Source organism: Engystomops pustulosus, chromosome 10 (genome assembly GCF_040894005.1).
Source record: "Engystomops pustulosus chromosome 10, aEngPut4.maternal, whole genome shotgun sequence".
In the NCBI taxonomy this organism is placed as follows: domain Eukaryota; kingdom Metazoa; phylum Chordata; class Amphibia; order Anura; family Leptodactylidae; genus Engystomops; species Engystomops pustulosus.
In genome coordinates, this window is record NC_092420.1 from 90475596 (window position 1) to 90492326 (window position 16731).

General features: G+C 48.6%; 1 protein-coding gene across 1 annotated transcript in view; it reads right to left on the reverse strand.

Moving 5' to 3' along the window:
- Positions 1 to 1066: 1066 nt before the first annotated feature.
- ZSWIM5 (zinc finger SWIM-type containing 5) overlaps positions 1067 to 16731 on the reverse strand; it is a 32960-nt gene continuing 17295 nt past the window's right edge. The window contains exons 2-14 of the mRNA XM_072129219.1: positions 9893 to 10249; positions 9667 to 9815; positions 9433 to 9583; positions 8140 to 8313; positions 6260 to 6436; positions 6007 to 6153; positions 5374 to 5511; positions 5004 to 5258; positions 4788 to 4923; positions 4549 to 4706; positions 3864 to 4027; positions 3708 to 3789; positions 1067 to 3611 (exon numbers count right to left, since the gene is read on the reverse strand). Of these exons, the coding sequence (XP_071985320.1) occupies positions 2749 to 3611; positions 3708 to 3789; positions 3864 to 4027; positions 4549 to 4706; positions 4788 to 4923; positions 5004 to 5258; positions 5374 to 5511; positions 6007 to 6153; positions 6260 to 6436; positions 8140 to 8313; positions 9433 to 9583; positions 9667 to 9815; positions 9893 to 10249 (2951 nt within the window). The 3' untranslated portion in view covers positions 1067 to 2748. The remainder of the gene's footprint in view (positions 3612 to 3707; positions 3790 to 3863; positions 4028 to 4548; positions 4707 to 4787; positions 4924 to 5003; positions 5259 to 5373; positions 5512 to 6006; positions 6154 to 6259; positions 6437 to 8139; positions 8314 to 9432; positions 9584 to 9666; positions 9816 to 9892; positions 10250 to 16731) is intronic.

Genomic DNA, 16731 nt, shown 5'->3' on the forward strand with positions numbered 1-16731 from the left:
CAGCGCTGGCCGCGCATGCGTGACAACTTACAAGCGCCAGCCTCCTGTGTGCGCGCACATGTGCCACATGATTTAAGTGGAAAACATTGTATTGGTATGAGTAGGGGGTGTATTTATCACACCCAGGACTTTTTTTTTTTTGGTTTGGGGACCGTATAACCCCTTTTAAAGGGGTTCTCTGGAGGTGGAAAAACATGGCTGCAGTCTTCCAAAAACAGCACCTCATCTGACCATGGGTAGTGTGTGGTATTGCAACTAAGCTCCATTCATTTCTATACAGCTGAGCTGCAGTACTGGCAGTGACCATGGTCCGGTGTGGTGCTGTTTTTGGAAGACTGCAGCCATGTTTTTCCACTTCCTGAGAACCCCTTTAATGACTGTGTAGCAAGCTCCCCCTAGTGGCGGCCGGGTAGTGTGTGAATGTGTGTGTAGTGAGCTCCCCCTAGTGGCGGCCGGGGTAGTGTGCGTGTGTAGCAAGCTCCCCCTAGTGGGGACCGGGTAATGTATGTATGTATGTATGTGTGTGTGTGTAGCATGCTCCCCCTAGTGGCGGCCGGGTAATGTGTGTGTGTGTGTGTGTAGGGAAATCCCCCTAGTGGCGGCCGGGGTAGTGTGCGTGTGTAGCAAGCTCCCCCTAGTGGGGACCGGGTAATGTATGTATGTATGTATGTATGTATGTATGTATGTATGTATGTGTGTGTGTAGCATGCTCCCCCTAGTGGCGGCCGGGTAATGTGTGTGTGTGTGTGTAGGGAAATCCCCCTAGTGGCGGCCGGGGTAATGAGCGTGTGTGTGGTGAGCTCCCCCTAGTGGCGGCCGGGGTTATATGTATGTACATATGTGTGTGTGTAGGGAGCTCCCCCTAGTGGCGGCCGGGGAAATGAGCGTGTGTAGGGAGCTCCCCCTAGTGGCGGCCAGGGTTGTGTGTGTGTGTGTGTGTGTGTGTGTGTGTGTGTGTGTGTGCCCCCTAGTGGCGGCAGTGTAATGTGCGTGTAGCATTGTGTATGACTGATCTTTCTGCGACTTTCCATATTTTCTTCATCAATGAAACGAGTGAGCGTCTGTGATTCACAATTTATTCATAAAAAAGCACTGAAATCTTCAACACAATTCATATAAAATGGTTTCGGCCAATACATAAATAGGGTCATTTCTTATTAATATTAACAAACATGAAGAGGTCGCACAAATATAACAAAAAGAAGCCGTAAAAATAAGACCAATGATACATCTGTGGCAAGGAATACTGAGGGGAGCGCGCTGCTGCGGGGGAGGGGAGCGCTGCTGCGGGGGAGGGGAGCGCGCTGCTGCGGGGGAGGGGAGCGCTGCTGCGGGGTGAATGCAGGGAGTCGGGTGTGTCGAGTGATTCACAGGTAGCACAGGGGGGGGGGGGACAAATAAATATTAGGGAGGGGGATCTGGTGCGGGGGCGAGTTCACAGGACATTGTTCGTTTTGGGGTCACCCCCTGCTGCACCACATTTATTGCTAATCCTCACAGTCTCGTAGCTCCTGAAGACCCCCCATCTATGGTCAGGGGCCTCGGGGGCGCCCCCCGCTCTTCTCAGGGTGTGCACATTATTGCAATAGCCGCTCTGTACAACTAATACAGGGGAGGGGACGCTCACAGTCTTGGCACAATCTTGGGGGTGGGGGGCACCCAAATATTGGACCTCATTGCACAAATGATGACACCCTGCACCCCTCCCCCCAAAACAAACCCACCTGAGAATAGCAGCGCCCCAGCCCCAGCATTCAAGTATCGCCCTGCGGAGAAGCGCCATAAATAATTCCTATTTTACATCTGATAATCTCATATATTCTGTATTTACAGCTCCGGAGACGCCTCGCTGACGCTTGGTTTCGTGTTCCCTGAGATTCGGATTCAGTTCAGCGTTGAGGCGGGAGACACTTCTCGTCAGGATGGCGGGGGAGGGGCGGGCGATGGTCCCAGGATTTGGAATGGATACAAATGATGGGAACCTGGGGGGAGGAGCCATCGGGATCTCTGCTTGCTGTCAGGCCGGGCCTTTGCTCACACTTGCATTTCCAACCTTCGTAGGAAGAAGGGATCAGTCTGCAGCGTCGCTCTAATGCGGTGTATCTAATGTATCAGTGCAGACAATATCTATCCCTGATGTTCCCGTTCACTGACAGCAGCAGAGATACTGAAGTGTATTAGGAGGTTTCCTAGGTTTGTATTCACACGGGTCTGGGGGAGCGCAGTCACCCCCTGATTATAACGTATTATAAATAAAGCTAATGTGGAGGCTCAGACCTCAGCACCGGGAGCCACGGGGAGGCTGCCTCTAGTGGTCATTGCCTGTACTGCACTCACTACAGCTACAGGACGAGGTGATGGCCCCCTGTAAGGTAGAGATACCTTAGTGCCCCCCATTATGGGGCAGGGAACCAGTGATGATACTGGAATCATTGAATCTACATCCGGTGCACTCACAGAGCATCGCTACAGGTCATACTGTATACCAGGACATGTCCTCCTGCAGGACATCGCACACGCTCTGGGGGCACTCGGCTGCAGGAGAGGATCAGGATCTCATTGCATGTCCTGGTCTGTGAGGGCACAGGGTCAGAGGTCAATGGCAGACCCCAATAATAGCGTAGAGTATTAACCCCCTGTGTGCTGACAGTGGTAACTTCACAGGGTGTTCAGAACGCCTGAACCAGGGCCTCAGTCTGGACCCCCCTCCCCCCGAGGATCCTGAAATGTTTGGCAGGTGTGAGCTCTTCAGCCGAACCTCTCCCTCACCAGCATCATCAGCTTCTTCTTGCCTTTGTAGATTTGCTTCAGATTGTCTATGAACTGAGCGAACTGCAGGAGCCCGTCCTGGCCCAGTAGGAAGGTCTCCCGGGCTTTGCTGAGGAACTCGATGAACTCTCCGTAGTGCCGGGGGCTGATGTGGGTCAGGCGCGAGTGGGTGGTGTTAATGTAGGCGCCCACCGCCGCATCCAGCAGCTGCCGCAGCGGAGGTTTGTCCGTTGACATGAGTTTCCCAGAATTCCTCCTGCCAGGTATTCCAGCCAGTCCCGGAGCGGTGAGCGTGCATCGTCTGAGGATGTCTGACAGGACGGTGGCGCAGTGCACGCTCTTCACCACCAGAGGCACTAGCGCCGCCAGTTCATTCTTGCCCAGTGAGTGGCTGAGAGAACAGGCCCAGAGGACGTCGTTAATGGCCGGGTGCGTGTCCTGGTTGTACGCCAGGTTCAGGTGGCTCATGGCCAGGGAGCAGAGTTTGAACGCCCGGAGCGGGTAACCGCGATGCTCCATGTAGCGGGCGATGGTGAAGAGCTGGGAGTAGGTCATTCCCCCGGAGGCCGCATCCACTGCGATTTGGTAAGCCGTCTCAAAGGCCGTGTGATCCTTCTCACACAAGGTGAGGGCGGAGAGGGCGCAGTTCTGGGGGTCCTTCATGGCGCACTGCAGGGCTAAGGTCCTGGCGCAGCTGGCCAGCTCCTCCCGCTGTGCATAGTCCAGGTTCAGGCGCAGGACCGTGCTGTGTGACGTGGCGGCCGCTGCTACGATGCTGGTGGCTTCTGTGGGGGTGAAGAGCGTGTACCAGGTCTGGAGGATACTCACAAGGGCACGGACACCTGCGGGGGAGGAGGAGACATCACATAAACGTAACCATGGAGGGGGGAGGGGCAACAGTTACCGCCCCCGTGCCGAGGCAGACCAATCATACTCACCGACTTCAGTGGCACAAGTGACCAGCCAGCGCACCATCTCCCGCCGCCGCCAGTTCAGGGTGCTGAGAGTCATCCTCATGACCTGGGGGCAGAAAACAATTAGAGAATGCAAAGGGTTAACCCCAAGACACAGAAGATGGAGGGAGTAGTCCTGACCTGCAGCCCCAGCTCCAGGGCAACATTGAGCAGCGTGGTGTCCGAGCTGCTGTCCGCCGGCGTGGCGATCTTAAAGGCATCCTGCGCCAGCTTGAAGATCAGGGAGGAGGAATGGATGTTGCGCTGTATGGCTTCAAGAACAGTGCGCAGCCGCAGCATGTCACCTGCAGGGGGAGCCAGACACAAGCGGTTTTAAAAGATGACAAGATAGAATGGCTGCTCCTTACACTAGTAAAATGTGCAAAGTTTTCCAGGTTGGGATAAGGAAATCCACGCCTCTTAGCTCCTGTAAGGTAGTTCCTGTGACATCAAACATGACTTTCAGGAAGCCTCATTGCATGATGAGGGATTAACACCAAACCAGTAGATCTATTCCAAAGGAACAGATTCCCAACTATACACAGCTCTGTTTCCATGCGGTTGCATCTCTTCAGTACAGTGTAGGGAACTGGTTTGGCTGAGTAAGAGGCTTGTGACCGGGGTCGGAAGTAATAGTTCTCCTCCCAGACACTGCCGATCCCACATCATGGCATAAGGCTTCCTGAAGGTCATGCTTGATGGGAAATGCCTTACAAGGAGCCAAGAGATATGGTTGTCCTTATCCCATACTGGAAATTTTCCCAGAATCCCCTACTGGAGCTTCAGACCCCAGCACTAGTACATTGTAACAAACCCCCCTCCTCACCTTTGGCGGCGGTCAGCATGGTTGAGGCCAGCTCGCACTGCTGAGACTCCAGGTGCCCCAGCGTGAACCAGCGCGGATATCGACTTGGCACCACGGACACAATGTGATGAGGGTGAGACACGTCACCTGAGGGGGCGCTGCTCTCTAGCACCGGGAGCCTAAAAAGAGGGATACGATAAAATCAGAAAATAATGTCTGTAGGGGGCGTCATAATGACTCAGTGCCGTGTGCACACTCACCTCATGGCGCGGAGAGACAGCTTATAGGCCAGGTCGGCATCGTGCGGCAGCAATGCAGAGAAGAGGTATTTGGCGTAGGTGTGCATGGGGACGCTCTCCCGATGGATGACCTCCCCCAGACCGCTGAACGGACCTCCTGTAAGACAAACCTCCATGAGCTCCTCCAGTCTAGGGCTGCGCCATTCTTTCCCGATGCCCCCGGCGCCGGACACTCACCCTCCAGCAGCAGGATGCATTGCTTCCGCAGGGTCTGGACCAGCGCCGCATCCAGCTCCAGTTCTTGCAGGCGGCCAATGATCTGCTCCTCATTGCGACAAACCTTGTCCTGTGCGTATAGTCCCTCAGGCATCAGCCGCTGCTGCCCCATGCCCAGGAGCGCCACCTCCAGCGCCAGGGACAGGTAGGACTCTCCGCTCTCCAGGGAGTCAACACACACATGATGGTAGCTGGGGTGCAGGGACTCGCTGCCTTCTGTGGGTAGAAGAGTGAGGAGGATGATGGGGGGAGTAGTGGGGGTGTTGCATGATGCAAGAAGATCAGGATGATGAAGATAGTGGGGGGCGCTGTATGTAGAGCAGTTGTCTACCTGTTCCTTCCATGGCGTTGTCCTCGTCCACCCGACACGCCTCAGTCAGAGTGGTGAAAAGGCATCCGATGGGGTCCAGGGGGTGGCCCACCCATCCCTCCAGATTGGTTATGGTGGTCGCATTTCTGAGAATGAGCTCTGCAGGAAGGAAAAGCCGGACATGTCAGTAAAGCTGAAAAGCTGAGATACCTGCAAAATCACTCAAACCATGTGGAGAGGGGGCACTGATCCTGCACCAGCATATAGGACCGAATCCAGTGCCCCATCCTCCAAGTGCAGCACCTGGACCTTAGACATTGAGTCCAATACTCAATACACCCTCCCCCAAAGCCCAATATACCAGTGCCCTACCCTCCCCCCTAACCCAATATACCAGTGCCGTACCATCCCCCCTAACCCAATATACCAGTGCCGTACCCTCCCCCTAACCCAATATACCAGTGCCGTACCCTCCCCGAGAGCCCAATATACCAGTGCCCTACCCTCCCCCCTAACCCAATATACCAGTGCCCTACCCTCCCCCCTAACCCAATTTACCAGTGCAATTCATTCAGTCAAGGTCCAGTCTCCCAGTGCTGCACCCTCCCCCTATGACAGGTACACATTAGGTGCCCTCTGTCTGGTTGCGCTCACCTTTCTTCTGCTGCTTGTAGATCTCAAGCTGCCGCTGCTGCTGTAGTCTCAGTGTGCTGATAATGGCGACTGCCAGGCGTAAAGCTTCTTTGGGATAACCATGGGACCGCAAGGCGTCAACCCTGGCGCAAGCTGTGGGAACGTGTTCTGAAAAGGAAAAAGCCAAGTTTGTCCGGAGGCAGATGACGGGACCTGTAGTTCTACAGCGTCTGTACAAGCCACGTCCTCTCCCACACAGAAGGGGTTAACTCACCCAACCACAGCGGCTGCCCCTGCGAATTAAAGAGAAGAGACTCTCCATCCCGCTGACACGAGGGCGACAGGTAGAAGTCGCTGCTGATTATCCGCTGCAGATGACTGTCCTGCCAGTGCAAGTCACAGGCCTCCACAGCCCGGGTGAAGACTGTCCGACGAGGACGCACTAGGGAGTCTGCACAAAGGAGAAGAGGTAGTGAGTGCAGCTCTGGAGTATAATACAGGATGTAACTCAGGATCAGTACAGGATAAGTAATGTCATGTATGTACACAGTGACTGCACCAGCAGCAGAATAGTGAGTGCAGCTCTGGAGTATTATACAGGATGTAACTCAGGATCAGTACAGGATAAGTAATGTCATGTATGTACACAGTGACTGCTCCAGCAGCAGAATAGTGAGTGCAGGTCTGGGGTATAATACAGGATGTAACTCAGGATCAGTACAGGATAAGTAATGTCATGTATGTGCACAGTGACTGCACCAGCAGCAGAATAGTGAGTGCAGCTCTGGAGTATAATACAGGATGTAACTCAGGATCAGTACAGGATAAGTAATGTCATGTATGTGCACAGTGACTGCACCAGCAGCAGAATAGTGAGTGCAGCTCTGGAGTATAATACAGGATGTAACTCAGGATCAGTACAGGATAAGTAATGTCATGTATGTGCACAGTGACTGCACCAGCAGCAGAATAGTGAGTGCAGCTCTGGAGTATAATACAGGATGTAACTCAGGATCAGTACAGGATAAGTAATGTCATGTATGTGCACAGTGACTGCACCAGCAGCAGAATAGTGAGTGCAGCTCTGGGTATAATACAGGATGTAACTCAGGATCAGTACAGGATAAGTAATGTCATGCATGTACACAGTGACTGCACCAGCAGCAGAATAGTGAGTGCAGCTCTGGAGTATAATACAGGATGTAACTCAGGATCAGTACAGGATAAGTAATGTCATGTATGTACACAGTGACTGCACCAGCAGCAGAATAGTGAGAGCAGCTCTGGAGTATAATACAGGATGTAACTCAGGATCCGTATAGGGTAAGTAATGTCATGTATGTACACAGTGACTGCACCAGCAGCAGAATAGTGAGTGCAGCTCTGGAGTATAATACATGATGTAACTCAGGATCAGTACAGGACAAGTAATGGCATGTATGTACACAGTGACTGCACCAGCAGCAGAATAGTGAGTGCAGCTCTGGAGTATAATACAGGATGTAACTCAGGATCAGTACAGGATAAGTAATGTCATGTATGTGCACAGTGACTGCACCAGCAGCAGAATAGTGAGTGCAGCTCTGGGGTATAATACAGGATGTAACTCAGGATCAGTACAGGATAAGTAATGTCATGTATGTACACAGTGACTGCACCAGCAGCAGAATAGTGAGTGCAGCTCTGTGTCTTATGTGATGGTGAGCGGGAATGAGTTCTGTATTGGACTCTGCAGGGAAGTAGCTGTGGTTCTGTAATCAGCCTCCGGTCCTTGTAGTGAGTGCGGGGCGCAGGGCAATCAGGACAAGTGCATCTGATGAAGCGTCAGGCAGTGATTTGTGCGGCTCATCAGGTGATTGGGGGAGATGAGATGTGCTGCAGGATTATTGTTGCTGCACTCAATGAGAGACATCTGGTGGAAACGGAGGATCCCAGGTGATAGCAGGAGGATCAGGGGGTCTACAACCTGGAGACCTCCAGCTGCGCTGATACTACAACTCCCAGCATGCCTCACACCCTGCGGCTTATTGTATGCAATTTGTCTCATCCTAGATTTCCAGGCTCACTGAGGACTCAATGCAATTGGAGCAAATCTGCAGCTGTGATGATGCCATGCTATTAACCCTTTTTATACCCCAGGAGCTGACATCTTACCATGCCCGTTGCTTTGAGGGAGTGCGTTGGTGATGTTAGGTAGGTCGTTGCCATAATTGCCATCCTCCAGCGGACACACATCCATGTCGTTCCACTTCTTCAGCTGTCGCAGCCAGGAGGTTTTCTCTTCGTGTTTGCAGTGGGGATTCAGGACGATGCAGACCCATAGCGCCCCTAAAGAGAGGAGCAGAGGGGTGAGTGGTGTCCCCTATACAGTGCACAGGATATAGGGGGAGATCATTGAGAGGGTCATCTCAAGCACTAGTGTAGAGTATTCCTGCTGCTTTCTGGAGACTTCCTGAAAGTTATAACTAACTTGCTTTGGGTGTATTAGTTGCAGACCTCGGCACGATTTCATATGCATTTTCCTGGAAACGCATTGTGACCGCGGCATCTATAGTGCATCTATAAGTACAGAACAAAATTGAACCAAAAGTGTTCAAAAAAGTAGCAAAATGTAAAAGTAAAGTCACACCATTCACCTCTGACTTACCGGATGTAAATCTGGTGGACTTGCAGTTGCACTAGAATCTACTGACTCCAACTCCCCCCACCCCTTGCCCTGCGGCACCAGCTTGGCACTTAGCCGGTCACCCCCCCTTCCAATGCCCAGCAGGGGCTCCATGTCGCATGACCCGGCAGCCAAGAGCAGCAGTTATGGCGTCATCAGAGCACTTGAAATGTAAGTGATCACAACCAGCGCCTTATCGCAAGGCAGGAGGAACCAGTACCACAGCTCCAGTGGTGCCACAACCAGGCAGCTTAAGCGCTGGTACTGGGAAAAAGTGGAGCCTACAGTTATCTCTTCTGCCAAACCAATAGTAATAGCAGCAGCACAGAGCTGTATCACCCCAATTACCGCTAGCCCTTCTCTAGAGCCCCCTATGCAAGTCCGTCTATCCTGTGTCTAATTGTTATTGTCACCATTGTATTTCTTACTGTATTTTGTATTATGTAATGTGGTCTTGTTAACCTGTACTGTGCTGTAACATGTAAGAGCGTGCTTCCCGTAGTGTATGTATGGAACTGTAATGTTACACCTTGTTCTGTGTGTAACAACTGCTGGAACACTATGTACAAAATAATACTCCCCCAGGAGATCAATAAAGTTCTATTGTATCGTACGGTATTATATCATTATACTGTCCCCTATACAGCGCACAAGTTATAGGGGAAAATCATCACTAGTGTCCCCTATACAGCGCACAGGATACAGGGGGGGCGGAAGCATCACTCCATAGTGTCCACTATATGGGGAGACAAGGGGCTGCACACCTCTCCCCATACACTTACCCAGCTCGTCCCATAGCTGCCGGCACTTATCGGTCATTCCCGTTCCCTGCTGCCTCCACAGCGCCAGACGGGGGTCCGCCATGAACTGCTCTGTGATCAGGGTCAGCATCCGAGCACCATTGGAATCCCTCATCCGCAGCATCTCTCTCACCTGTAGAAGGGGGTACAGTGTGAGAGGTGGGTGGGGACTTACACAACGCTATAGCCACCACATTTAGCCGGGGCGGCCATTACCTTGGCAAACATGGAGTTAAGCTGCTTCCCGGAGCTGTAGTATCCTCCCTGAGACAGGAAGAGCTTGACCTGCTCCCGGACCTGCTCCTCGTCCAGGTGCCAGCAGTTCTCATCATTGATACTCGCTCCGGCCGTGGGATCAGGGGCCCCTGGAGGAAGAGGTCACAGCTCAGCACCGTCCCAAAATCCCCCTCTAGCTGTGGGTTTCTGTGGTGGGGGTCCTTACCGTGCACTTGGTTGATTTCGGAGTTGGAGGACAGGATCTCGTCGGCCAGCTTCTGTGCGGTGGGAAGCACCTCTGTGTGGTGGGCCGTGATCAGGTACTGCACAAACTTCTGCAGCTGATCCCGGTTCATCTGGAAGAGGGTCTCGGAGATGGGAAGACGCAGTTTGACCTGGTCTGGCTTGCGGATCCGGTACAGTGAGAGCGCCACCACATGGGCGCAGTAGAAAATGTCCCTGTTGCCACAACCACAGGTCACGGAGGTGATTTTACAGCGATCAAAACTGATGGCCACTTTATAGGTGGCCTCCGGCTCGGACTGCGTGGCTGGCTCCGTCACTGTGCCGCTCAGGTGGAAGCCTGCAAGAAGACAAAAGGAAAGCTTTACTACTTACCAAACTAGACTGTGTTTCAATTCAATACATTTAAAGGGAACCTGCAAGCAGATCCTCACACTGCTGTGCTCTGCACTCTCTGTTTTCCCAGAGCTGTAGCAGATTTTCTATGAAATACATGAGGGGCTGTGAAGAAGCTCCATGCAGAGAGTAGAGCAGGCCCAATATCCAACAGCAGTGTGAGGACACCCCCAGTACAAGCCCTGAATTCACAATCTACTAACAACATACACAAAGGTCTGATCACACTTCTTTCCAGGGACATTGCATGACATTGGCTGCAGAGATCACAGAGCACAGATGTGTGAGGACACAAAGGAAGAAATCACAACCCAGAAACCTGGGAAGGGGGGAGTCCAAACAGAAGCAGGGACAGAGACACAGAGAGAAGGAGAGGGAATAAAGCCCAGAGCAGCCGTGGGTAGAAACAAGACATATGAACTCGCACTGGTTAGATACACGGTGGATTAGATACAGCATGGTTCACACTCAGGTCAGGGCCTCATTAACTGTGTGGACAAATAAGCAGTAGGGAAACCTATTAGTGAAGGGAGATCTGGAAGGGGTGAGGAATGAGGGGCTTTGTTCCAGGAATCTCCTGGGGGGGATACACCCATTCAGTGCTGGGCACCTTCCTCCAGCTGCAGCCTTCAGGCAGGAAAGGTCAGAACATCAGATAATTACAGGGGCCGCTAAGGGGCCCCACATTCCTGACTCATACATCCCTCTCCCTCAATCAGGCAGAACCGTTCATCCTGAGTTCCCTGATTCATCAATATAATTACTAAACCTGCAGTGAAGACTGAAAAGGCTGTGTGAAATGATAGTAGTTATATTCTTGTACATAGGGGGCAGTATTATAGTAGTTATATTCTAGCACATAGGGGGCAGTATTATAGTAGTTATATTCTAGCACATAGGGGGCAGTATTATAGTAGTTATATTCTAGCACATAGGGGGCAGTATTATAGTAGTTATATTCTAGCACATAGGGGGCAGTATTATAGTAGTTATATTCTAGCACATAGGGGGCAGTATTATAGTAGTTATATTCTAGCACATAGGGGGCAGTATTATAGTAGTTATATTCTAGCACATAGGGGGCAGTATTATAGTAGTTATATTCTAGCACATAGGGGGCAGTATTATAGTAGTTATATTCTAGCACATAGGGGGCAGTATAATAGTAGTTATATTCTTGCACATAGGGGGCAGTATTATAGTAGTTATATTCCTATACATAGGGGGCAGTATTATAGTAGTTATATTCCTGTACATAGGGGGCAGTATTATAGTAGTTATATTCTTGTACATAGGGGGCAGTATTATAGTAGCTATATTCTTGTACATAGAGGGCAGTATTATAGTAGTTATATTCTTGTACATAGGGGGCGGTAATATAGTAGTTATATTCTTGTACATAGGGGCAGTATTATAGTAGTTATATTCTTGTACATAGGGGGCAGTATTATAGTAGTTATATTCTTGCACATAGGGGGCAGTATTATAGTAGTTATATTCTTGCACATAGGGGGCAGTATAATAGTAGTTATATTCTTGCACATAGGGGGCAGTATTATAGTAGTTATACTCTTGCACATAGGGGGCAGTATTATAGTAGTTATACTCTTGTACATAGGGGGCAGTATTATAGTAGTTATATCCTTGTACATAGGGGCAGTATTATAATAGTTATATTCTTGCACATAGGGGCAGTATTATAATAGTTATATTCTTGCACATAGGGGGCAGTATTATAGTAGTTATATTCTTGCACATAGGGGGCAGTATTATAGTAGTTATATTCTAGCACATAGGGGGCAGTATTATAGTAGTTATATTCTAGCACATAGGGGGCAGTATAATAGTAGTTATATTCTTGCACATAGGGGGCAGTATTATAGTAGTTATATTCTTGCACATAGGGGGCAGCATTATAGTAGTTATATTCTTGCACATAGGGGGCAGCATTATAGTAGTTATATTCTTGCACATAGGGGGCAGCATTATAGTAGTTATATTCTTGCACATAGGGGGCAGTATTATAGTAGTTATATTCTTGCACATAGGGGGCAGTATTATAGTAGTTATATTCTTGCACATAGGGGGCAGTATAATAGTAGTTATATTCTTGCACATAGGGGGCAGTATTATAGTAGTTATACTCTTGCACATAGGGGGCAGTATTATAGTAGTTATATTCTTGCACATAGGGGGCAGTATTATAGTAGTTATATTCTTGCACATAGGGGGCAGTATTATAGTAGTTATATTCTTGCACATAGGGGGCAGTATTATAGTAGTTATATTCTTGCACATAGGGGGCAGTATTATAGTAGTTATATTCTTGCACATAGGGGGCAGTATTATAGTAGTTATATTCTTGCACATAGGGGGCAGTATTATAGTAGTTATATTCTTGCACATAGGGGGCAGTATTATAGTAGTTATATTCTTGCACATAGGGGGCAGTATTATAGTAGTTATATTCTTGCACATAGGGGGCAGTATTATAGTAGTTATATTCTTGCACATAGGGGGCAGTATTATAGTAGTTATATTCTTGCACATAGGGGGCACTATTATAGTAGTTATATTCTTGTACATAGGGGGCACTATTATAGTAGTTATATTCTTGTACATAGGGGGCAGTATTATAGTAGTTATATTCTTGTACATAGGGGGCAGTATTATAGTAGTTATATTCGTGTACATAGGGGGCAGTATTATAGTAGTTATATTCTTGTACATAGGGGGCAGTATTATAGTAGTTATATTCTTGTACATAGGGGGCAGTATTATAGTAGTTATATTCTTGTACATAGGGGGCAGTATTATAGTAGTTATATTCTTGTACATAGGGGGCAGTATTATAGTAGTTATATTCCTGTACATAGGGGGCAGTATTATAGTAGTTATATACCTGTACATAGGGGGCAGTATTATAGTAGTTATATTCTTGTACATAGGGGGCAGTATTATAGTAGTTATATTCTTGTACATAGGGGGCAGTATTATAGTAGTTATATTCCTGTACATAGGGGGCAGTATTATAGTAGTTATATTCTTGTACATAGGGGGCAGTATTATAGTAGTTATATTCTTGTACATAGGGGGCAGTATTATAGTAGTTATATTCTTGTACATAGGGGGCAGTATTATAGTAGTTATATTCTTGTACATAGGGGGCAGTATTATAGTAGTTATATTCTTGTACATAGGGGGCAGTATTATAGTAGTTATGCAAGAATAAACAAGAGGAGAAAAGCGTCCTTCGGCACCAGCTTGAGTAAAAATCTTGAAAGTTTATTAGTATCAAAAAAGAGTGGTTAAAATCGAAAACATAGTGAAAAAATAACAAAACATGATAAAAACATGTTTGTACAAACAGGACTGGGTGACGCGTTTCGGACCTTTACATTTTTAGCGGTCCTTACTCATACCTAGCAAGCATATAGACTGACCGACATTTAAAGCCCAGATCACATGTGAAAGACCTGCCTCCATATCATGTGACAGGAGGAAACGCCCAGAGGTCATGTGACTAGTGAGTGAAAAGAGAGACATGAATAATATTAATGTGTAGGTAAATTACTAGATTGGGATGCGTTAGGGCGACACTGATAGAGAGGAAGTATAGATAAGGAAAAGAGGTAGAAATATAAACGAAAATCAAGATGTGGAGCATCAAGATTTTTACTCAAGCTGGTGCCGAAGGACGCTTTTCTCCTCTTGTTTATTCTTGCATACCCTACCTGGGACCGGACCAGGCTTGTTAGTCCCGGCGAGCACAGCAGCATCTACTCGGAGCGACCCACTCATTTTCTACAGGTGAGCTTACACTTTTGTTCTATCCCACCCTTTTGCATTATAGTATTTATATTCTTGTACATAGGGGGCAGTATTATAGTAGTTATATTCCTGTACATAGGGGGCAGTATTATAGTAGTTATATTCTTGTACATAGGGGGCAGTATTATAGTAGTTATATTCTTGTACATAGGGGGCAGTATTATAGTAGTTATATTCTTGTACATAGGGGGCAGTATTATAGTAGTATATTCTTGTACATAGGGGCAGTATTATAGTAGTTATATTCTTGTACATAGAGGGCAGTATTATAGTAGTTATATTCCTGTACATAGGGGGCAGTATTATAGTAGTTATATTCTTGTACATAGGGGGCAGTATTATAGTAGTTATATTCTTGTACATAGAGGGCAGTATTATAGTAGTTATATTCCTGTACATAGGGGGCAGTATTATAGTAGTTATATTCTTGTACATAGAGGGCAGTATTATAGTAGTTATATTCCTGTACATAGGGGGCAGTATTATAGTAGTTATATTCTTGTACATAGGGGGCAGTATTATAGTAGTTATATTCTTGTACATAGGGGGCAGTATTATAGTAGTTATATTCTTGTACATAGGGGGCAGTATTATAGTAGTTATATTCTTGTACATAGGGGGCAGTATTATAGTAGTTATATTCCTGTACATAGGGGGCAGTATTATAGTAGTTATATTCTTGTACATAGGGGACAGTATTATAGTAGTTATATTCCTGTACATAGGGGGCAGTATTATAGTAGTTAGATTCTTGTACACAGAGGGCAGTATTATAGCAGTTATATTGCATATAGGGGGCAGTATTATAGTAGTTACATTCTTGTACATAGGGGGCAGTATTATAGTAATTATATTGCATATAGGAGCAGTATACATGATGGGCCGGGTGTGCACCCCCAGGGTCAGTCTTTACCATCTCATGATCAGATGATGGAGATAATTGCTGATCTGCTATTGGGTCCTCCAAATTATTCTATCTGTAATGAGGGGGTAATCACCCTACAAGCCCTCGTGACCCCAGACAGTGGTTGGAGGGCTAATAGCAGATACATCAATGTCCCTTATTCAATACAATGCAGGAGTCATTGAGGCTCCAGACCTGGTGACAGAGCAGGGAAATGGCTGGGTCAAAGGTCACGGGGGAGGTCATTGACAGGGTCAGACTCATGGGGGGGGTGACCCATCCTGCCTGATAACACAGCTATTCAGGGGTCTGGGAAAGCAGAGTCACCATTGTTCTGCTCCAGCCACGGCGGCCATATTGGTGGTCACATGACGCTGGATGGTACGGCTTAGTTCAGGTGGTTTTGATGCAGTTTTATCTCATCTTTTTTTAAATTGAGAAGGATTGAGATTTTTTGATGGAGCGCGGATCTGCTTGGGTGCCCGGGGATTGGTGATGCCGGAGGAGGCCTTGAAGCTTCCCTGAGTGCGGGGGGCACTGCTCCGCACCATCTGCTCTTCCTTTCCAGTCTTGTTAACCTCAAATCATCCGTGAGGTCCTGCTAATCCCGTGCAGCGATGGCCCCGTGCCTCCCATCTGCTCCGGGAGAGCCAGAGTTAAGGAAACCCCCCCCCCTCCCACAAGAGCTGCAATCATATATATATAGGGTCCAGGGAAATGTCTGTGGAGCCCCCTGCAGACACCTCCCGGTATTGTCTGCCCGGTCACCTGCAGATCCTCAGGGCATGTTCACACATTGCGCTGCAGAAATCTGCTTTATGTGAATATTCTCTACAGGCTGCGCAGATTATATCCAGATATCTGAGGACCCCCCTCCCTCTCCATAGACTCCTGAATCAGAACTAAAAAGATGCCAAGACAACAAATGTAGGATTACACCTCTCTCCAGCACAACCAAGACAGGCTGCACAGAGCACAGCAGTGTGAGGACACAAAGGAATGATTACACATCTCTCTAGTTTGTTTGTGGCAGACAGGAAACCTCTGATACTTTTGGCCTCTGTGTTACTTCCTTTGTCTTGTTGCTGCATTTGTAGCATTTCACGTGCACGGACTTCTTAGAAGAAGAAAGTCAAGGGATTCAGTGGCTTTATGGTGTCATCTTGGGGAGCCCGGGGCCCCTGTGCGCTGCTCCCCCTGCAGGACACTTGGCTCCTGTCGCTTGGCTTGCACCGTCTATTTCCATTTCTTGCATCAGCCCAGCAGCAGCCAATGAGAGCGCAGGATGGAGAGCGGGGCCCGGGGGGCCGAGGCTTGTAGTCCCAGGCTCCTCGTCACTGCACCCTGAGCAGTAATATGGCCTCTCACAGCCTCCTCCTGCAAATCATCATAATTAAACAGCAGGAATCCACTACAGACCGAGAGTTCCCCAAACCGGCCACCGGGGAGCGCTGCATACAGATCTGCGGGGAATACAATCACTTTGCCACTGGTAGTTACATATTAACTCCTTACTGGACGACTATATGTGTGTAATGTGCAGAGGAGACAACGTGCAGGACCTGAGAGGAGCCGATCATCACATTGGGGATATGGCGGATACTCAATCATGTTCTGCAGCAGCTCAGTGACTCACTCCACGTTTACCTTCTTACAAGTCCACGAGATGCCCCCAAATTTCCAGAATCCCG